This window comes from Mobula hypostoma, chromosome 27 (genome assembly GCF_963921235.1).
Source record: "Mobula hypostoma chromosome 27, sMobHyp1.1, whole genome shotgun sequence".
Classification (NCBI taxonomy): Eukaryota; Metazoa; Chordata; class Chondrichthyes; order Myliobatiformes; family Myliobatidae; genus Mobula; species Mobula hypostoma.
In genome coordinates, this window is record NC_086123.1 from 17133533 (window position 1) to 17157954 (window position 24422).

General features: G+C 38.1%; 1 protein-coding gene across 1 annotated transcript in view; it reads right to left on the reverse strand.

Annotated features, from left to right (window-relative positions):
• Positions 1–24422, reverse strand: part of slc15a4 (solute carrier family 15 member 4) — a 73986-nt gene that overhangs the window by 14205 nt on the left and 35359 nt on the right. Inside the window, exons 6-7 of the mRNA XM_063034247.1 lie at positions 18014–18169; positions 7216–7374 (exon numbers count right to left, since the gene is read on the reverse strand). Coding sequence (XP_062890317.1) covers positions 7216–7374; positions 18014–18169 — 315 coding nt within the window. The remainder of the gene's footprint in view (positions 1–7215; positions 7375–18013; positions 18170–24422) is intronic.

A 24422-nucleotide genomic window follows, 5' to 3' on the forward strand; every position in this document is an offset into this window, starting at 1 on the left:
TGTTTAGTGCTTCACATGCTTGACTGGTCCTATCAAAAAATTTGTGGAGGGGGAACTTTAAAACATTTTTAGAATCAGTGACTTCAATCCATTACATACAGGATGCGAATGCTAAAATACTAACCAAAATCTGAAAATTATGAACGTGTTATGCCCAAAACAAAAGTTCATCTGTCAACAGACAATCAGGTTTGCACTTTTAGGCACTTGTTTATCTGTTTTCAGCATCCTTAGCATTTTATTTCTTTTTTAAACTGTTAAATTTAACTATTACAAGAACCTTTAATTTTTCTTTAGATTGCTGGAATCTGGAATGTTTCAAGTGATTGTAATGAATTATTTTCTAGGGAAGGCATTTCATTGGCAGAATTTTGTCACTCTATTTTATGTACAGAGCTAAATATAGCAATGACTGAGAAGCACAAAAGAACCCAGCTGATGGGAAGGTGAAATATAGAGATCAATCACCCTTCATCCTAAGTCTGAAAAGTCATTCATTTGAAGTGTTAGCAGAGTTTCTTTTTGTAAGAACTGCCTATCCAAGCATCCCAGTATTTGTATACAAGTATAATGGTGGCTATGGACTGTTTTCCAATTGGGCTAAGGGAAAAAAACCCTCAATTAATATCACCACGGAATCCAATTCTTTTCTTCTTTACCACCACTTTGAGAACTAAGTTTAGGAAAATGGCCTTCCTGAAGGTCTCCAGCATCATTTCCAAAATATCCATGGCTGTATGTGGGTTATATATAGCCCAAATGACATAATGATCCAACTGGACAATGTGTGGCCTATTTCAATAGTTACGCAGGTTTATAAATTGTTTTCTCCTCCCTTCTCTTCCACCTGTTTCCCCATTCCATTTGCTACTTTCGCAAAAGCTGTATACATTAACAAATTATACATCTGATTTTATATTAATTAGGATTTTAGAACTCTTTTTAACTTCCAATATCTTAAAAGAAAGATTTCACTTTAATCTTAATTTATCGACTTCCATGTTCCTGTCATTTACCAGTGAATACAAATTGTTCATTTTCTGAATTCTTGTCTACGGCTGCAAGATATATTGATATATTTTTTGGGAAATTGTTGTGTTGTCAGTATACAATTTCACTTAATTTAAAATTGTCTAGTTTGGCGTTTGGAGGAATGTTTGTTTTTAATCACTTTAAAAACAAATAGATTATTTATTTGGGCGATTTGTGACAGCACTGTAGCACAGCGCTCAGCAGAAATCTATTACAACGTCAGTGACCTGGGTTTAATTTTGCCACCATCTTCAAGGAGTTTCTACATTGTCCCTGGTCCATGTGGGTTTCCTGCAGGTGCCCGAGTTTCCTCCCATATTCCAAAGATGCAAGGGTTAGTAGGTTAATTGGTCACCCTGGCTGTAACTGGGTTATTACTATCGCATGTACCAAGATACAATGAAAATCTTGTCATGCATAGTGTTTGTATAAATAAATTCATGACACAGTGTATTGAGATAGTCATTAATGTGCTGTGCCGTATGACGTAGCCCATCAAGGTCCCACGACCATGATTGTTCTTGGCAAATTTTTCCATGGAAGTGGTTTGCCATTGCCTTTACAAGACAGGTGACTCCAGCCATTATCAACATTCTTCAGAGATTGTCTGCCTGGCATCAGTGGTTGCATAACCAGGACTTGTGATATACACCACCTGCTCATACCACCATCCACCACCTGCCCCCATGACTTCACATGACCCCGATCAGGGGTATCTAAGTCATCTTTCCCAGGGGTGACATGCAGGCTAGCGAAGGGAAGAAGTGCCTCACACCTCCTCTGGTAGAGACACATTTCCACCCTGCCATTGAGGTGGAACAAGAGAGAACAATAATAATGCAGAATACAGCTAGAAAGAAAGTGCAGTGCAGGTTAACAATAAAGTGCAAGATCATAATGAGGTAGAATGTGAGGGCAAGAGTTCATCTTATCGTACAAGAGATCCATTCAGAAGTTTGATAGCAGTGGGTTAGAAGCTGTCTTGAGCCAAGTGGTACATGGTTTTAGGCTTTAGTATCTTCTGCACGATGGGACAGGGGAGAAAAGAGAGAGTCCAGGATGGGTGAGGTCTTTGATTTTGTTGGCTGCTTTACTAAGGCAGCAGGAAGTATAGACACATTCCACAGAGAGGAGACAGGCTCAGCTGTGTCCACAACTCTGCAGTTTCTTGCACTTTGCTAATAGTTCACCAGGTCTTGGGCCATTACCAGTGCTGGCTAGATAAATTTCTGAGTTGGAAAGTCATGGATTTAAACTCTCTTCAAGAGTCAGAATAAATAATCTCAGGTGACAACTCAGTACAATACTGGTGAGTACTTACAGGTCAGTGTCATATTTTGGATATAAAGCTAAAGAGATCAAATGGCATTATCTAAATTAGTCCTGACGAAGGGTCTCGGCCTGAAACGTCAACTGCGCCTCTTCCTATAGATGCTGCTTGGCCTGCTGCGTTCACCAGCAACTTTGATGTATGTTGCTTATCTAAATTAGGGCAGTTTTCACAGTACTCTTACTCATTTTTATGTTCCAAAACTGATTAACTCTGCATTTGTGATGCCTTGTTGGCATAGCAGTTCATACACAAAGTTTTCCAGATCCTGCAGATGTGAACAACATCATAAGTAAGCTGTTTTCTTTTTAAATCATATCCTCTGCTAAACATTCTGCACTAGCTATTTATTAATCCTAAATCCAACAAAGCTGGTTGAAACGTTGTAAACTGTTTCCTGAAAGTACACTACAAAAATCAGTGGCATATCCTGGGGTTCACTATCAGTAACATTTTTCGTAAAAGCTGCACTTCAGCTTAAGTCCTGGATTTTCTCTTTCTGAAGTCACGATTAATTCTTAAACAAAATGTGCATTTCCAGATTATTCACTTATAAACCCAAAATATCCTCGCAAGGTTAGATCTGAATGCATGTTAAACATATTGATTTAAAAATTCCAGATGTGTTTTTAGCTTTATTACAGATGACTACATCAGCAAAACTTGGGGACCGTTTAGAGATTTAGGGAAAAAAAAACAAAAAACAAACCTTATTGATTTGACTTCCATATATTTAAAAACTTGATACAAGTTATTTGAACTAAGTTATTTTGCCTCAAGCTTTACTATTCCTAAAAACGTGATGCGACTGATTATCTTGATTACTTTTATCTAATGCCATCAAGGGAAGCCACCTTGAGTCAATGTCATCTCACAGAGTGATTCCATTCCCCAATAAATACCCATGTCACAAACTCTTCCCACACTCCCATCAACTCACTCCAGATTTTTCCACTCACCAAGACAAAGGGGCAACATACAGAAGCCAGTTAACCTATCAATCTGCACATCTTTGGCAGCTTAACATCAGCAAACTCCAGAGAACATTCTGAGTGGCTGCATTGACGCCTGGTATGGAGCCACCAATGCAATGGATCGCAAAAGGCTGCACAGGGTTGTAGGCTCAGCAGCTCTCTCCTTTGTAAAACTCTCCCCAACATCCAGGACATCAAGAATCGGTGCCTTAAGAAGGTGGTTTTCATCATTAGGACCTTCACCATCTGGGACATGCTGGAGTGCTGGCACATATCCTTGCAAGCGGAGAAAGTGAATTTCCCTACTTTGAATTGGAGTGTGATCTTCTGTAGGAGGGAGATCAGCGGGGAGGGACGAATGGACAAGGGAGTCGTGTAGGGAGCGATCCATGGGGAAAGCAGAAAGTACTACACCTGCTCCTGTACTTTCTCCCTCACTAACATTTATTGCCCCAAACAGTCCTTCCAGGTATGGCAACACTTCACCTATAGGTCTTTTGGGGTCATATACTGTGCTCGGTGCTCCTGGTGTGGCGTCCTGTATATCAGTGAGACCTGACATAGACTAGGAGACAGTTTCACCGAGCACCTAGGCTCCACCCACCAGAAGGAGCAGGATCTCCCGGTGGCGGCCCATTTTAGTTTCACTTCCCATTCCCTTATGTCAATCCATGGCCTCCTCTATTGTCGCAGCGAGACCACACTCAAGTTGGAGGAATAACACCTTGTATTCAAGTCTGGGTAGCCTCCAACCTGATGGCATGAACATCAATTTCTTGAAGTTCTGGTAACACCCCCTCCCCCACCCTCTCCTTCACCATTCCCCATCCCCTTATCCCTCTTTCACCTTAACTCCTTGCCCACCCATTGTATCCCTCTGGTGCTCTTCCCTCCTTTTCTTTCAGGGCCTTCTGTCTCTTTCAATCAACTTCTCAGCTCTTCATCTCTCCCCCTCCTGGTTTCACCTATCACCTGGTGTTTCTCCCTCCCCTTCCCCAACTTTTAAATCTACTCCTCGCCTTTTTTTGTCTAGTTCTGCCAAAAGGTCTTGGCCCGAAACATTGACTGTACTTCTCTCCCCCACAGATGCTACCTGGCCTGCTGAGTTCCTCCAGCATGTTGTGTGTGTTACTCAACTCAGAAACAATTTCTTCCCTCCACCATCAAATTTTGGAATGGTCCATTAACCCATGAACATCATCTTCTTATTCTGCTTTCTTTTGCATTATTTAACATTGCAATTTATTGATTTATGTCTTTGCAGTCCACTGCTGTGCCAAACAAATTTCAAGTCATACGTCAATGATAATATTCTTGTTCTCTTTCCATTATTTACTTTACCTTCCTTTGCTAATTTTAAGCTCCCATTGAATAATGGCCCTATGGAGCAAGCGTATGGATGGCTAACATTGTCAGTATTTTTTTCCACTATGCATTCCATTTTTTCCTCAACTGTTAAATAATTTGGCCCTACTGACAAGTTTGGACACCTGTCTAACAATCAATGTAACAAACACAAAGGTTGTTAGAACAAACGTTAATGTTAGTGAGTCACTGCTAGGATTGATTTAACCTGCATATAATGACAACATAAAGAAAAAAAGATTCAAGTAACAGTGGAAACCAAACATTGGAATATTCTAAATGTGCACCTATAAATAGCGATCTTTAAAAATTACTTTTTGATGATTTATGAGGAAAATAAACTACGTCAGCTTTTCACAACCAGATGAATTGCATATTTTTCAAACACTGCTCAATCAGCCAAATTTCAAAGTGTGAAAAAAAAAGATTTTCATATTGGCTTCCTGTCAATTACTCTAGCATTTCAAATAAATGACAAAAATGCAGCAAAAGCTAAAATTCAATAGATTTCTGGGTCTGGAAATGACTTTCAAGCAATCGTAATGAATGTTTCACATCATTGTTGAACAGAAGACAGACTCCCAAAGCTTATATTAAAATTTTGCTTTAGTCTCGAAATGATTCTCATTCCTCATCAGTTGTATTTAATTTTCACGAGGAAAAGTAAAATAGTTTTTTTATATTTGAGCATCTCAATCAAGTTTCCTAGAAGCTACCTGCTGGCATTTGACATCAGCAAGGTTTTTGCTGGGAAGGACTATAAATGTGCTTTAAAGTTTATCAAATAAAAATGGAGCATAATGAAAATTCTACATTAGTGTTTTATAGATATGCAAATTCTTTCTAAAATATTTCACTTATTCATTGCTTTGGACCTGTTCCCAGTAACTTAGGCAATACATATTCACCTATACCTTAAATACCTATAATCAACCACACAAAGCAATTTTACTGACTTCAGAACTAAAGCATTATGCTTACTTTATACACCTATAGTGATGTTTATAATTTGTGATGTTAGCTTTCAACAACATACATGAATAAGTTTTAGAGTTGTGGAGATAATGTACTCAGAGTGATAATCAGAAACAGCCAAATTCATAACAACTTTACATTTTTATAGAACTATTTCAATTATTTAATAGGAATTTCTGACCAGCTACTTTCTCTGCATTCAACCTTTGCAGAGAAGTGTATGAGATATTATCCAATCTGGTGTAATCAGTTTATTACAACAAATTGGCACTGCAAAATGTTGGACGTCAACACTGATTATGGAGCTTACATATTAAAACAACTAATTAAAGAGTATTTTCAATCAGTTAATCACCCTTAATAAAAGTCAAGGAAAAAAAAATCTGATCTTTTTTATAGGGGAGTGTGTCCAAATCTAGGAATTAACCAAAATGGGGTTAATGTCTTGATTTAGTTTTCTGTGAAGCAAAAATGTGTTTAAAAAAAACCCTTCACTGGAGCTTGGAGGATTGGGCAAAAATAATTATAATCTACCAAATACACACTTTCCAGGGGGTCAGTGTGGACATGGTGGAGGATTACAAATACCTGGGGATACGAATTGACAATAAACTGGACTGGTCAAAGAACACTGAAGCTGTCTACAAGAAGGGTCAGAGCCGTCTCTATTTCCTGAGGAGACTGAGGTCCTTTAACATCTGCCGGACGATGCTGAGGATGTTCTACGAGTCTGTGGTGGCCAGTGCTATCATGTTTGTTGTTGTGTGCTGGGGCAGCTGGCTGAAGGTAGCAGACACCAACAGAATCAACAAACTCATTCGTAAGGCCAGTGATGTTGTGGGGATGGAACTGGACTCTCTCATGGTGGTGTCTGAAAAGAGGATGCTGTCTAAATTGCATGCCATCTTGGTCAATGTCTCCCATCCACTACATAATGTACTGGGTGGGCACAAGAGTACATTCAGCCAGAGACTCATTCCACCGAGATGCAGCACAGAGCGTCATAGGAAGTCATTCCTGCCTGTGGCCATCAAACTTTACAACTCCTCCCTTGGAGGGTCAGACACCCTGAGCCAATAGGCTGGTCCTGGACTTATTTCATAATTTACTGGCATAATTTACATATTACTATTTAACTATTTATGGTTCTATTACTGTTTATTATTTATGGTGGAACTGTAACAAAAACCAATTTCCCCTGGGATCAATAAAGTATGACTATGACTTATTACAATTTGAACTTATACAGTACTGTGCAAAAATCTTAGGCACTTATATATAGTTAGGATGCCCGAAACATTTGCACAGTACTGTATATTACTCCTTTCCTGTTACCAAATAGCACCTAATAGTACTTAGCTAATACAAAGCTCAGTACTCTTATTTCTGTTTCCCAACCACTTTCCTATTGTAACCGATATATAGTACTGTGCAAAATTCTTCAACATCCTATCCATATATTTGCCTAACTTTTGCACAGTACTGTATATCTTGTTGTATTCCAATTCCTCATTATATTCCCAAACTGTGTTTACTCACCAAAGTCACTTTTGCAATTCATCCAACCAATTCCGTCAACCGATACAAGGGATAGAAGTCCTGAACCGACAAAGGAGCCAACTCCAGTGAAGAAAAAGAATAGACCCATGATGGCACTTTGCATAGATTTGGGTGCTGCTGAGTAGGCAAACTCCAACCCTGAAAAGAAAGTGGTGAACGTTTCATTTGCAGCCTAATAGTTCCATGTAAGCGAGTGGACTAAATTTAGATTAATCGTCAGTTTGCAGAAATTACTTTCCCCTTTGAATTAAGTAGCAAGCAAGATATTTTCCATTACTAATCATCCATTCACAAACCAACTGCTATCTGAAAACTATACACAGAAAACCATGCACTGCTAAGTTCTCAAGTGGTCATCCCAGTGACTTAGTTTTTCTGATAACGTATTAAGTACAATACAAAATGGGATTAATAGTCCCAAAGATCCCTCTGTGAGACATTTTAAAGTATCTAATTTAGAAAAAAAACTCTTCTGATCAGAATAATCTGAATTTCAGATACAAGATAATGTAAGTTTTACATTCCTCATAATTTTAATGAAGAAAGCCTAGAGTATGTTTTAATAGGCCAAAGCTCAAATCACAAAAGTTCAATGGAATGAATTTGAACTTCTCTGCATCTCATAGCTCACTGAGCTCAACACACGTTCTCCTAAACATTACTAGGAGACATTGGTGTGTGTGTGTAGCAGGGAAGAGATTCTAAAAGTTCCATGTGTGTGTTTAAAGGGAGAGAGATTTCAAAAGACGGGACATTCTGCGCACCGTACATCTCTTAGAGATGGTGTGCGCATCATTATGCATCTGACGAGGGCCAATAACAAGAAGTTAGGTTTAAGTTGAGCGGCCATGAGTGGGCCAGGATTAGATTGGGAGGCTTAGGTGAGATCAGGCGGAGGCTAGGGTGCTGATTCATTTGGAATCATTTAGTTCATTGCAGAACTTAAGCTTGAGAAGTTACAGCCAAAGATACAAGAAAATCTATGAGAAGAGGCTAAGTAAGTGACATCTGTAAATATGAAACTCAAAGGTTTCAGAGAGAAGGATCAGGTAAGAACAGGTAAGTGTTTTTTTGCTGTCTGTAAATCCCTTGTCCTTAATTCAATGTAGGTAGGATAGTAGTTTCGCTGTAATGTTTCTCCTAAAAGTGGGATTTCAGAGCATCTAACAGTCACCCTGATGACTACATCTGCAAGGAGGGTATCAAACTTCAGTTCCTAACTGCCCAGGTCAAGAAAATGGAGCTAGAGCTGGAGCTGGATGCAGTTAGGACCATCTAGCAAGCTGAAAACTTCATAGATGAAACTTTTACTGAGGGTGGTCACATCCAGTGTGCAGGCTTCAGATAAAAGATTGGTGACCACCAGGAGAAGCAAGTTCCCCTTTGGCCATTCCTCTCAGCAACAAGCTGGAGTTTAACCCGGCCAATGTGAAGTGTTGCACTGTGACAGGTCAAATATAAAGATACTGAGAAGTGTTGATGAGCAGAGGGGTCTTGTTGTTGAGTTCATAGCTCCCTGAAAGTGGTTACAACAGGTTGATAGAGTAGTTAAGGCAGCATAAAACATGCTTACCTTTATAGTTGAGACTTTGAGCCTAAAAGGTCAAAAAATTATGTTGTCACTTTATTAAACTAGTTAGGCTGCATCTGGAGGATTGCACAGCTCTAGCTGTCCCATTACAAGAACTATGTTTAGGCTTTTGCGAGGGTGCAATAGAGGATTACCAGGCTGCTGCTTGTATTAAAGGCAGGTGCTACAATGAGAGGTTGGACAAACTTAGGTTATTTTCACTGCAGTGGCAGAGGTTGAGGGGAGATCTGATAGAAATTTACAAGATTATGAGAGGCACAGATAGAGTAGACGGACAGTATCTTCTTTCCATATTGTGAAGGAAATGGATAAGATATGGACATTATGCAGGCAAAAGGGATTAGTTTAGTTGCCCATTTGATTACTAATTCAATTGGCTCGGCACAGCATTGTGGGCCACAGGGCCTGTTCCTGTGCTGTATTCTTCCATGTTATAATCTTTATATTCCCTTGGCCAGAGCCAAGAAAATTTAACCTACAGCAACCTATTTTGACCGAGTTTGATCCTTCAGGGATTCACTTAGTTATACATTTGGCAGAAAAGGATATCTTTAAAATTGGGCAATTCAATCAACTGAATAGTCTGAAACATTTTTCAAGTCATGATATTTTGCAAGTTCTCCAGAGGTGATGGGATCCAGGAGATGCTCCTGGGAACAGTACATCTGCTGTATCACCTTCAATGCAATAAAACATTCCCAGACAGCCTGTGGTACATTAATCAAATAAAAGTTGGCAATATGCCGCATAGAGATAATAGGAAAGTTAAAATGTCTTAAAAATAGGAAAAAGATAAAACATTGGGATTTTGGAAAAAAACATGGAATTCAGAGCTTTAGCAGGGGAAACCAAGTATGAAGGAATCGTTAAAATTGAAAACGTTGAAGAGATTTAGCTGGCAGAGTGCACTCATGCAATAATTGGAGGGCAGTAGAAAATTAAGGTATAGAGTAAAGAGTGATTACATAAGAACATATAAGAACTTATAAAGGAAGGAATTGTCTCAGACACCTAAAGATAGGCTCAGGAACAAAGATTATGGTTGAGACCGAAGAGATGCACTGATCTTCTAACTAATGACTTCACTGCACTTCCATAGTCTATAGCTTTCTAGCAGGAAAGTTCTGCTCATTCCACTCTGGATATCAGAGTAGTAGTCTGACACTGTTGTGAGGCAATCCAGAGAACATGTCAATGAGGTAGAGTTATGTAAGTGAAGCAATGTTTTTTTCCCCCTCAATATGAAAATTAGTGGAAATAGAGGATAGTTAATCAAGAGTCTGCGGGGGTTTAAAATGTGCTCGGTCATTAATTTTGTCTGTTACTTGTATTTGATTATTACAGAAAAATGTGCCCTTCACATTCAAGTAGTAAATACTGTACATCTTCAGTATTGAAGATACATGCTTAGAAAATGGAAGCATGGTTTTTGTGCATAAAATACACATAAAAATCACTTTGCATGTTTTAACATAAATTACTGAAACCTTGCTCATCAGGAAACTTGGCCAGCTACTTCAGATTGCAATTCATCTTAGTGTAAGTGTTAGTTGTTTATATTATAACATCTTCAATGTGCACACTATCTATTGCCCATGTTTTTCACTTTCAGAGAGAAGAAAAACAAACAAACCAAACACTGCACTGAGGAAGCAACAATGGCAGAAATAAAGCATCCTCATCGTGACATGTATTCTTTGCTTCCTCATTGTGCTTGTCTGCTGAATGATCAATGGAGTGTTTGGGCAGATCAGTTCTGAGAGTTTCATAGCCTGAAGCAGCTTTTCATTATAGACATCAGAGCTCTTATCTGACTACATGATGAAAGTGTTGCTCACGGTATCTTGGGGCCATTTAGTGCATAGGAATGGATGTGTGCGCAGAAATGCAGGGACAGGACGCAGTCAGACAGTGCAGATGTGCATTGGTTTCTTTCCACGGCTTGGCTGTTCTCTTGCTGTGGCCAGCATAAAAAGCATACTTCAAAGTTGAGAGCACATTGTCCTGCTTTCCAGTGGCAGTGACATGGCAGTGGAGATGCCTGCAGGCAGCTAACATTGATAAATGTTCAAATAGTTTTTTTTAGTTTATTGATGCAAGTAAAAACACCTATAGAGACGTGCAAGGAAACACAGGACTGAAAACTCAGTACTCTAGGGGTATCAAACCTTCCAATGTGATAAGGTGGGATGGAGGGGAGGGTACAGAATATAAGAAGTGTTGGCATTGTACTATTAATTATGGAGTCTATCACTGTAGTAAAAAAGCAGGATATTATCAAATGTGGCCAAATGGGTAGAATGTATGATTTAAAAAAAAGGTAATTACTTTGCTAGTGCTAATCACAGAGAGATGCCAAAGTAATAAGGTTATAGTGGTAGGAGATTACCACTCCCCAATATTAGCTATACATTAGCAGTTTAGAGTGGTGGGATATTTATAGTGCATTCAGGAGAGCTTTCTGAGCCAGTTTACTGACAAGAAAGGGTATTTACGGACCTAATCCTTGGGAATGCAGCTGGGAAAGTGGTTGCAGCACCAGTGGGAGAGCACTTCAAAGATGGTGACCAGATCTAAGCTTCAAGGTAGTTATGTAAAGAGATAAGAATGAACTAGAGATTGAAGTCCTAGATTAGGCGCAAATCCAGACCAGGCTAAAGTAGACTGGGAGTAACTACCTGCAGATAGTGAACACAATAGATTCTGTAACTACCAGAGCAACTCACACAAAATGCTGGAAGAACTCAGCAGGTCAGGCAACATCTATGGAGCGGAATAAACAGCCAATGTTTCTGGCTGAGACCCTTCATCAGGACTGAAAAGGAAGAGGGGAAGAATCCAGAATAAGAAGGTGGGCAGAGGAAGGGGAAGGAGAAGGAGAAGGAGTACAAGCAGGCAGATGATAGGTGAAGGCAAGTGAGGGGGAAGGTGAGTGAACGAAGTAAGAACCTGGGAGGTGATATATGGAAGTAATAACTGGCTGAAGGAGGAATCTGAGAGGACAGAGGACCATGGGAGAAAGGAAAAGAGGAAGTGCACCCAAGGGAGGTGATGGGCAGATAATAAGACAAAAGTTGCGGGGGGGCAGAATGGGGAATGAAGAAAGAGAGAAGGGGTCTCTGTTTTGCAGATAGGTAGGTCTATAAATGGAAGGCATTTAGAAGTGAAATAGTTCAGGGGCCACTAAGTTTCTATTATGGGTGAAAAGAAATGACAACTAACGCAGAGAATCCTGGAAATCAAAGGATACAGAAGGATACAAAACATAATACAGCATTACAGACTTAGATAAGTGAAAACAAGGGAAACTTCAAGAGCATGAATAGCATAGGAAGACTCTTAAGAACCAGGCAGTAGTGGGATGCAAGATGACAGACAGGATTAAGTAAAATGCAAGTTTTTATTTTAAAAAATAGTAGATTAAGGGTATGAGGGTAACTGGAGCATGAGTAAGGTCCATTAGGGACAACAGTGGCAATCTGTGTGTGGAGCCAGAAGATATGTACAAGGTTTTAAATGATAATTTCTCACCCTGTATTGAACAAGTAAAAGCATGGTGTTGCTAGAAACCTCTAGGAAGGGGTTTTCGATTAAATTTTGAAATTTTAGAACATGCTAGCATGAAAAAGCAGGTGGTATTAGATGTCACAGCAATCTTTAAAACATTGATAAATCCTAAAGCCCTGACGAGATACATGACAAGCTGCCACGAGAGGCAAGGAAGGATGCTGCTGTGGTCCGAAGAGAATTTTAAATGGCAAGCTGCAGTTGACAGGAGGACAGCAAATGTGTGGTAGCTTCATTCATTGACTAATAAGTTGGTAAAATGGCCAGAGTAATGGCAGGTGGAATTTATTATACTTTTGGAGGATTAGTGAGGGCAAGATAATGAACTTTGGGGGCACTGAAGATTACTGAGGAACAAAGAGACCCTGGAGTACAAATCCAAAGATATTTGAATATGGCAGCTCAGGGCAAATAAAGTAGTGAAAGGTAATGTATGGAGTACTCTCCTCTGTTCACCAGAACACAAAATATAAAAGCACAGAGGTTATGGAACCTAAAAGATTGGTTAGGCCACACCACAGGAAGGACACGATTGCACTAGTGGGAGTGAAGAGGGGAAGAGAGGACAGCCTGGAGCAGGACAAGATAGAGGTACAGGTTCTTTTATCCGAAATTCTGAAATCCAAAAAGCTCCGAAAATCAAAGTTTTTTCGCCAACAGCTGACGTCACTCAGGTGTGACGTGGCAGCACTAGCAGAGGCCGCCAGACGTCAGTTGTGGCTCAGCGCTCGTACTGGTTACACTTGCATTTGCTGTTCGTTGATATGTTGTGTTCACTGTTGACTTTGTGTTTAATTTCACTGTGAAAATGTCAAAAAGAGCTGCAGATACCCCTATGGGTAACAATGAGAAAAAGAGAAGGAATCTTCTCTATCAATAATGCAGAAAGTGGAGTTATTGCAGAAGCTTGATCGTGGTGTGTCTGTGCGGCGTCTTACTGAAGAGTGTTAGAACTACCACTGTATATGATTTAAATAAACAGAAAGACAAGTTACTGAAGTTTTATAGTGACAGTGACAATGACGTTCTACATTTATTCCAATAAGTCATTTACCATGTGTTTGATTCGGTTCATTTGAAGCTGTATATTTTTATGTTTTATTGAATGTTTTTGTTGGAAATAAAATTTCTTCTTGTCATTATTCCCTAAACAATACAGTATAACAATTAATTACATAACATTTACATTGTATTAGGTATTATAAGTAATCTAGAGATGACTTAAAGTACACGGGAGAATGTGCGTAGGTTTGGTGCGGCGTCGGGTCCTAAACTCCACCACACTGAGACAGGTTAAATAAGGAACACTCACAATGTGCTGGAGGAACTCAGCAGGTCAGTCAGCATAAGGGACTTGAGCATACGTGTTTTTTGGTATCGGGGGCGGGGGGTGATGAAATCTGGAAAATTCTGAATTCCAAAATGCAACTGGCCCCAAAGATTTCGGATAAGGGATTGTGGATCTGTATTATAAATTATGAAGGACAGAGTAGGCACTAGGAAACTTAATCTGAATTTCAGAGCTGTCAAAACCAAAGGACAAGGATTTAGAGTGAGAAGATTTAAAGGGAGTCAAAGCAATAATATATTCATCTTGGCAGTAAGAATCTTTAAAAAAAGTTCAAAGTAGTATTTATCATCAGAGTACATATACATGTCGCCACTTACAACCTGAGATTCTTTTTCATGCGGGTATACTTAGCAAACCTAGGGTCAGTAAAGAATTAAGTAGAGTGTAGAAGACAACAAGCTGTGCAAATGCGAATCTAAATAAATAGCAATAAATAACGAGAACATGAAATAACAAGATGACGAGTCCTTAAAGTGAGATTATTGGTTGTGGGAACATCTCAATAGATAATTGTAGTTATCCTCCTTTGTTCAAGAGCCTGATGCTTGAGGGGTAGTAACTGTTCTTGAACTTGTCAGTGAGAGTCCTGAGGCTTTTGTATCTTCTGCCTGACTGCAGCAGTGAGAAAAGAACATGGCCTGGGTGGTGGGGATTTCTGATGATGGATGTTGCTTTCCTTTGACAGCATTTCATGTAGATGTGCTTAATGGTTGGGAAGGTTTTACCCGTGATGTACTGGGCCAAATCCACTACCTTTTGCACCATTTCTCCAAGTACATAAAATATGTGGAGGCAGGTACCCTCACAATATTTAGCCATCTAACACTTTAATGGCCAAGGCATAGAAAATTTATAGACAAATTGGGGTTGGTTAGTGCCGGCTGACATGAGACGGTAACCCTAAAGGACTGTTTCTGTCGTGCATGACTCTGATGAGGTAAATTTCACCAATGTAGTTGTGACAGGTCCCCAAACTGTGCACCAACATGAATTCTTCACATAAGAAACACAAGAAATTCAGCTTGTGTGCGAAACAGTAAAGGGTAAAATGTTGAATAGTGGGCAGAAATATTTCTGATTTGTTTTACTACTATAATAAAAAAAACTCTTCAGAGGGCAGTCTATATATTTCCTCGTTTATATTGTGGGTGACATATCTTTTCCAATATCAAATGTTGGGTAGTTTCAAGAATGCAAAACGGTTCCAGATTCAACCTGACATATCATTTTAGAGGCTTTTTAATTGGGTAAGCAGTTCAACAAACTGAAGTTCCTGATGTGACATTTACAGTGTACTCTTATTTTTTTTAATTGAATCAAGACCAATTAATGTGAATGGATTGCTAACTGATCTACTTTTTCTTGATATCTTCATTCTGGAGAAAAGCAGAGTAGGTAGGTTTTATAGATGAGATATGCACTGGAAATAATTGCTCTTGAAAGCAAGAGAGATGGCTTATATGCACCATATATACTTAATCATATTTATATTTTGTAAAATGTAATGATTGAAATTAGTAAAATATCTTCAAAAAGCCTTGGAAAAAATAAGCTTGAACCAAGTTTTATTTAAAACAAACTACAAGGTTTGATGTTGACTATCCGCCAAGATTGTGAGATATTGGATGTATAACTAAAAAGGAGAAATTATTGTGATACAACCATGTGTATGCTGCATTCCCATTACTGGTATTGATTTCAATAATGCCTTATAAACCACTTCACCAGATTGATAACATCATGCAGTTATTACCTTGCAGTTTCCTTAATGATCATTAAAATTGATTAAGCAAACTGAAGATATGTCCCAGACAGAACAGACATTCATTTAGCATTGAGATAATTAAACAGTCCAGTTTCCACCTGATAGTAATGGCAGTGAAACAAAAGGGTTCATGTATTTGCTTATGGCAACTTGATTTAAAATATTTGAGTATTCGAAAAATAAAATTGTTACTATTAGTATTACTCTACTGTTCCCTCTAAAAGGCACTGGTCAAGATTCATTGAAACTAGATAAAATAATGAACTATTTAGTATCTTCTTGTTCAATAGCAATGAAACAGATGCATCATACAGAAATTAAAATGAAAGCCTGACCTCTACCTGTAATTCCTGCAATATGCAGGAGAAATACCAACACATGAGAAGAACATTCGAATGAGAAGCAAATGAGAGCTTACAAAATTCTAATTCAATAATGTGGTGTTGACAACACAATACCATCAGCAAAATTTCAGGAAAATTCACTAGTGGGTGAGCATAACAATTTGTTTCCGTTTGAACAGCACGTTCTCCCTAAAGGTGTAGGTACAGATGTAAACCTTCCTAATTATTTTTCTATTAAAGGGCTGTAGAAATCAATAGTCTATTGATAAATTCCACTTTGATAAGTAGCCCTGGAGAATCACAGGATGATTACAGCATAGAGGACCCAATTTGTCTCAGGTCCACACTTGCTCTATGTAAAGTAATCCATCTAGTCCCATTCTTGCTTCCCTTTCAGATACTTATCCTGTTTGCTGAGGAAAAACATATTTACTCTTCACCTTTGGTTCGTTTGCCAATTGCCCACATTCTCTGCCCCTTGGCCCTTGACTTTTCCTCCACTGAGAACAATTTCTCTTGATCAGCTCCATCTGTAATTGTCAAGTTTTTAAATACCTCTGTCTGGAAACCCCTTCTGTTCCAAAGTGAATTATTTTTACTTTACCAGTCTGTTCCACATCAATAAAGTCTCTCATCACTGGAGGTTTTTTGATAAATCACTTCTGCATCTTTTTGTAAAGTTCAGTGCCTACTACTGGGATATAATACTCCAGTTATGGCTGAACCAGTGTTTCATAAAGGTTTATTTATGACTTCTTTGCTTTTGTCATTTATGCTCCATTTATAAAGCCAAAGATCACATATAATTTTAATCACATTTTCAACGTAGAACATATCTGTGCAAATAGAACCCAATTCTGTAGAATTGTGATTTCCAATTTACAATGTATTTTTGTATTCTTTCTTCTATAATGTTATATTGCATATATTTTTTACATTAGATTTAATCCACCATTTATTCAACCAGTTTTCTTCACCAAACCTATTACTACCATCTCTTCTCAGATGATTCAACCTCAGGTTCAGTATTCTGCAAATTTGTCCCAAGTCATTATAACATCCTATTATCCATCCCAGTAAACTCCTCCCATTGCAAAAGTGACCCTTCGTCACTACTATACTTTCCTCTGTCACTTTTCCGGTGTTAATGCCATGCTTTGTCCCGTTTGATTATGTTCCATCAAACAACTGTCAAGGTAGTTAGGTGTAGTTTGCCTTTAAACCTCTTAGTAGCTTACACTAATAGAAGTCCAAGAGATAGCTAAATCTGTCCCCGATTATCCTTTATAAAGCATATTACATCAAGAGATTTAAATGAATGGTCTGTAGTTATTAACAATTTTTCTATATTATTTTTGAAGGTTATAACACTTGCATATTTTAAGCCCTTTGGCATTAGTCGCTGAACATCACCCCCACAATCAGCCGATCAAACATTTTGGCCAAGGTCTCTCAATTTCCTCAGCAACCTAGTATGCATTCCATTCCAGATTTATGCACCTACCATTTCTAAAATTCTCCCCTAGTTGATTCAGAATGTCATCTGCATTTCTTTTTTGCTGAGACTCCAGTCATATCTTCCCTGATGAAGACTGATGTCGTCTTTTATTACTCATTTACTACTATAGCTTTTGACTTCATGAATACACTTGCTTTCATGAGTACACTTGTTATTTTAAATAAAGTTAGTTACTTTTAAAAGGTTTAATAAACTGGTGATGCTGATTTCTTTATAAAGTCGGTTTGCCCTCTGTCAAAAGTCTGAAGGGCAAACAAAATATTAGTAAACAAAACAGTAAACTGTTGACATATAAGCTAACATTATCTGTCTGCTATACTGGTGGTTCAAACCTCAGCTTAATGCAAATTTTTAACTTTGAAAAATGTTGCAAGTTCAGAGAGATCAATTTTGTGGGTTAAAATATGCATACACAGCACCCAGAAATAATTCCAAATCTGGCATTCAAGCTCACCTGACAGAACATGTACAAGCACATGATCTTCCGGACTAGTTAACTTATCATGCTTTCTTAGTTGATTTAGAGCAGTATGGCTTAAGGCCATATATTCAACAAGAACTTTTGTACATAAAAATATCAGGATGCATAACAAAAATTTACATGAAATAAAATCTAATCATATTGTTTTGCCACACGTACCTGCTATACTTGCAAATATTTCACTGATCCCAATCATCACATACTGTGGAATTTGCCACCATATTGATAATGGTGCAGCATTATACCATACATTCCCAATCTGCTGTTCAATGGTGCCATTTTGCAGGCTATTCAAACGTTGGTCTTCCAGAATTCCTGACAAGGAGAAATACAAAACAGGTCTTTATGCAAACAGTGAAACATGATTTTAAATGAACAAACGTACACTCAACCAGTTAATTTTCAAATCACTACCTTAGATCTTTTCCATTTCAAGTAACCAATAAGATCCTTTTGTGTTTATGTTCCTGAAGTTTCAATTGTCACGATCAAGTAAATAACGATATAGATAAAATACATATAAGATTAAATTCAATCCAAAATTCAAAGCTAATAATCAGATTTGCCATTTCATCTTCATAAAACAAACGAATGGCAAGTAGATGCATTGAGTCATCCATTATTACCATTACACGAGGAAATCTGCAGATGCTGGAATTTCAAGCAACACACATAAAAGTTGCTGGTGAACAGGCCAGGCAGCATCTCTAGGAAGAGGTACAGTCGATGTTCCGACGTTACGTAACGTCAACTGCACCTCTTCCTAGAGATGCTGCCTGGCCTGCTTCGTTCACCAGCAACTTTTATGTGTGTTGCTTATTACCATTAACTGTTATTATAATGCTCTTCACGTCTAGTCCAGGTGTAATTGGGATAGTTTATTGTCATTGACCAACAATGATGAAAATTGCAAGTGGAGATAGTTAATGATAAAAAAAATAGGAAGTATGCTTCCATATCAATGATATGCTACATAAACTACTCACAAGTATTCAAGTGTTAAAACTAAAATATGTAAACAATAAAGAACTTATTGAACCAGAGGAGAATAACATCACTCACTGAGGAGGGAGGAGAAGATGGCAGCGCGGCACAGCACCCGCAGCCGCTCTGAATGATATCGTATGTGTTAACTAGGGGCCGCGCACAATCCTGATTTGATGGAGACAACCGTGAGAAGCACGGAGGAACACCTGGAGAAACTTCTGAAATGCCCGCTTCGCTGCCGCTGCTACTGTGCAATCAAGAATCTCCGGAGGGGAAGGCCCCAGATCCTCAGCTTTGCCTATTGCCGGAGCCAGGGTCAAAGCGCTCGGCAGAGATGGTGCTCTGTGCTGAGTGTCGGAGGGTTGGTCGGAGGCTCGGAGTTTCCGGACGGACTCAAGAGTCGGCTGTGGTCGGGTACTTCCAGGATGCTGCATCGGCAAGTTTGCGGCGCTGGAAGCTCATGGCAGGAAGAGTTTTTTTTCTTCCTTCTACCGTCTGCGTGAGATGATGGGACTTTCAAGAGACTTTGAGACTTTTTTTTTACCGTGCCCATGGTCTGTTCTTCATCAAATTATGGTATTGCTTTGCACTGTTGTAACTATATGTTATAATTATGTAGTTTTTGTCAGTTTTTCAGTCGGTTTGTCTTGTGTTTCTGTGATATCATTCTGGAGAAACATTGTATCATTTCTTAATGCATGCATTACTAAATGACAATAAAAGAGGACTGCGTGTCCTCATAATCTAATCTAATCACTAAATGGTTCCCATAACCTATGGATTGCTTTCAAGGACTCTTCATCTCATTTTCTCGATACTAATTGTATATTTATTATTGTTTTTCCCTCTTTCAAATTTATAGTTGTTGTCCTTTGCACATTAATTGTTTGTCCACCCTGTTGGATGTGGTCTTTCATTGACTCTATCGTGTTTCTTGGGTTTATTGTGTATGCCGGCAAGAAAATGAATCGCAGGGCTGTTTACAGTGACACATGTACTTTGGTAATAAATTTACTTCGAACTTTGAATTTTCAACTTCATAAAGTCTAGATTAGCCATTTAAACTTAAAAGCAAACTAATTTCAAGATGGTGATTCAGAAATGTTTATTTTCAGTTATGTTCAGAAACCTACGAATATCGTCATTTGTGTTGCAAGAGAGAGGTTAGGTGTTTATAATCTCAACAGGAGAATGAAATTCTAAAATTCATCAAGAGTTATTAAACTAATCCAAAGTTCCTCCATTAAAGTAGCTAATTTCAACATTCTTCAAGTATTTTTCACCTGCGGTAAATGATTAAGCAATTATTTCCAGAAGTGACAGACACAGTCATAGAAGGATGGGAATCAGTTTGATAGGAGCCAGACTTGTGTCTTAACATTAAACAAAATGACCGATACCTAAAAGCTGTAATAAAAACTGAACAAGGAAAATATTCAGCAAGTCAGGCAGCACCAGGGTAGTGAAAGAATTAGAATTAAATTCCATCAACTGCTTCTCTTTCAACAGAAACTGAACTTCCTGCTTTTATAAAACTGAAGAAAATAAAATGGAACACAGCTGGAGCTTGATACTGTTAAAAGTGTACGTTTTAAGGCCAGGTGCTTAAAGTTCAATGAAAAAATATTTTAAGTATAAGATTTTTAAATTCTGTTAATACACTTTACAGGTGAAAACAGTTTAGTTAGATAGCATCTAATTCTGCCAGAATGTGGAAAACAAAGGCTTAGACCTGTAGTAAAGTCTTAAACTGAGTATTTAGGACAGGCGATTGGATTCTAGTGAGGGAAAATTTTCAAGAGAAAAGACAAAGTCATTGTACCAAATTGATCAATTATACCCAGGGTTTGTCAGGAAGTACATCTACCACAATTAAAGTCAGAGCAGGGAATAATACAAAAATGACAAATTTGAAGGCTCCTTTATCCAAATGCACACAACATTCCTAACCGTACACATGATTTAATGGCACAGATGAAAATAAAGGGATTTGACCTAACAGCCATTTCAAGGCCACAATGCAAAGTGACCAAGTTTGGGAATTAAATGTTCCAGGATACTTAACTTTTCGAAGAGATGGGCAGAGTGAAAAGGTAGATAGGGTAACAATAATTTTAACAAATGGGATTAAAGTAGTAGAAAAAAAAAGGTTCAGAAAATGTAAAAATAGAAACTGGGTGAAGTTAAGAAATGGCAGTAGACATAGACATTGGTAGATATGGCATATATACCCTCAACTAGAGGCAATACTGAAGGTATCACTTAGAAAATTAGAGGTGCATGTGTTGAGAGTAAAATAGTTCTGGAATACTTCAATCTATACTTAGACTGGGAAAACAAATCAGCAGTAATGGTGTGGAGGACTAATTCACTGATTATACAAGAGATCACTTCCTAGATCACTATTTTCAGGAACAAGAAAACAGACCTTAGCGTTATACAATGAGAAAGTGTTCATTGATTATCAGGGAGTTGAGTGGAATTTAACAAGCTAACATAATGAGTTGTATGTAAAAACTGAGATGAGAAACCATGGTTGTAAGTATAAATACAACAAGTTACCAAGTCATGAAGTGTTAGATGGCTCTTGGAGTTTGGGAAACCAAGTTAAATAACAGACAGTAAATGAGCTGATATATAAACAATGTAGTAATTCTTTCAAAGGATCCTTTAAAGCAAGATAACCCAAAAGTTTAGATGTGGTCATCAAGTTGAAGGTAGTGTTATTTCAGTCTTTTAATACAGTATTTCCAAGAAAAAAAGCATCCCAGTACAAGTCCAAGGAAAGTAAAATTTCAGAATTCAGCTAAAGGAGGAACAAAACATTTATTAAAGTAAGGTACAATATCAGATTATGCTACAAAGGAACAGAAAACAGATTGTAAAAAATTCTAGTTATGTTGAAAAGGAAATGCTTAATTAAAATTAATGTGGGTCCTCTACAGATGGAGACAGGAGAAATTATATTGGGAAATAAGGAAATTGCGGAGAAATTAAACAGGTGAAGGCAGAGAAAACTTGGAAATAGTGAGGAGCCCCAGATCCAAAGCGAATCAGGAACTCAAAGAAACCAGCTTGAGTAAAAAGAAAAATAATATTGCAGATTAATGAAAATAAAAAGGTAATAAATCTCTAGGACTCCATCCTATAATTTTGAAGATGCCAGGTTTGTAGTTGGGGGATTACTAGTTGTCATCTTCCAAATGCTTCAGTACTTCCCACAGACTGGAGGGAAGCAAGTGTAACACTATACAAACAAAAGACCAATCACAAACCAGAGGAAATCTACAGAAGCTGGAAATCCAAGCCACACACACAAAATGCTTGAGGAACTCGGAAAGCTAGACAGCATTTATGGAAAAAAGAGTACGGTCGACCATTCGGGCTGAAACAAAGGGTCTCGGCCCGAAACGTTGACTGTACTCTTTTCCATAGATGCTGCCTGGCCTTCTGAGTTCCTCCAACAGTTTGTGTGTATTTCTTGTAACACTATACAAGAAAGGTGGAGGGAAGACAGAGAGTCATTGATCAGTTTAGCCCAATATTAGTTGTCGGAAAAATGCTGTAATTTATCTTTACATGTCCTTGTGACATATCTGCATTTTTAGTTAGCCTTTAATAACAGTATGCAGAAAAAATTAATGCACCAAGTATGGGAGTATGACAGTGGCATTGTCTGAGGAATAATTAACAGATAGGAGATGGTGGGAAAAATGGGTCATTTATGGTTTGGAGGCAGATCATGGGGGGGGGGCGTCAGAGTGTGCAATGTTGGAGCTCTAGCTTTTCACATCAATGCTCTGATGGAGGGGATCAAGGGTAATATATTAAAATTTACTGATATAATGTAACAAACCATAATTGCTAAAATGAAGAACATCAAATAAGGAGGGAACAGAAAGAAATATAACGGAACACTCAGATAGTTATTGACACACCAGAAGGACGGGGCCTAGATGGTGCAATGGTAGTCATTTAAAGCAAGTATTCAGGTGCAGAAGCAAATGACAAGGCAAATGGTACATTGAACCAGTTGCATTATTATATGAGAATAAGAGCAAGGATTCTGCTGTGCATCTGGACAGATTTGGTTTGCACATCAGGGAATGGAAGCTCTTGCTGTTGAGGAAGTGCAAAAAACAAAATGGAATACTCAGTCTTGAGATGGTGGAATTGACAGCTGAGATTAAATTGATCCATCCTGTATTCACTGGGTTTAGAAGATCAAGAGGGAATCTCATAGGAACCTTTAAAACTCTAACACTCAACTAGAGGGACAGACCCAAGGGCTGGATAGTCAGGAACCCAGGGATCACAGTCCCAAGAAATGTCATCAGAAGAAAGTGCTTCCTCCAGGGGACAGCACATGTCAGGAATTCTCAACCACACAGGGAAGTGAATACGAAATCAACTACTTTCAAGGATGAGGTTCACATGTTTCTTGATGATAAAGGTATCAAAGGGGATGATGAGAAGATAGAAGCAGAGCATTGAGGTAATGATCAGCCATGACAGAGTTGAAAGGTTGAGCAAGTCCGAGGGGATAAGGGATGAATAGCCTACATCTGCTCTATTTTTCTACATTTCTATTTAACTGTTTGCAATACCAGGTCAGGAACAAAAAGCAAGAAGCTAGGAACTTTAAACGAGAGGTTTTGCTTGAACTTTGCTGGTGCTTAACAAACAAGCTTCCCTACTGTTCAAAACCTAACATTAAATTCCATCCATGAACTTTGTGGAAGAGAAAATTTCAAGACCCGACCTGAATTTCTAGATGCATAGCAACTCTGGGCATCAAAGTTTGAAAGCATGATTTTCCCCAGCTACAGCTGGCATCAAAAGAAACCTTTCTGCAACACTACAAGCAAAAATGACTAGAATTTTTATCACTCCCACCATTGCTTACTACCCTGGTAACCCTATCAACTAGTTAGAAAGAAAAAGTCAACTTGTTACTCGTATTCAATAAAGTGCTTCACTCTCACAATAGTATGTGCAAGGGAAAAAATTAAATGGTCAAATGCTCAAACACCTCCAAAAAAAAAAGATAGTTTTTAACAGAAAAAAAAACAGCAAAAGAAAAATTGCTTTCTCTGGAAAATCAACATTGCCACCCTGACTACAGGATAAATTATAGTGAAATTTTAAAAGGAATTAACTGAATTTGTTTAAAAAGCCCTTTAATGGTTTCCCTTTTAACATATGAGGATTCATATTATTTTGCTTTCCAGAAAATAAAAATATTATTCAAAAAAATTAGAAAATGATTTCAGTTGTAAATGAGATTTTCTAATTGAAATCAAGACTAGTCATTTTTAGAGAAAAACAAACTCAAACTTTTTAAGTTGCAAGAACCATCTTAATTCTCCAGTTCTGAATTAGGTGGATGAAAAAATTAACTGTATCTGAGAATTGCACTTCATCCAGGGTACACATGGATAGTGACTGTAGTGATGTACAAGTACGTAATTTGATTGACTTAAGGATTTCAGCAAAATGAATGCTTACATTTGTAACATGGTAAAAGGCCTCTAAAAATAAGTCAACTATTACAAATTCGCACAAGTTTTAAATTTCTTTT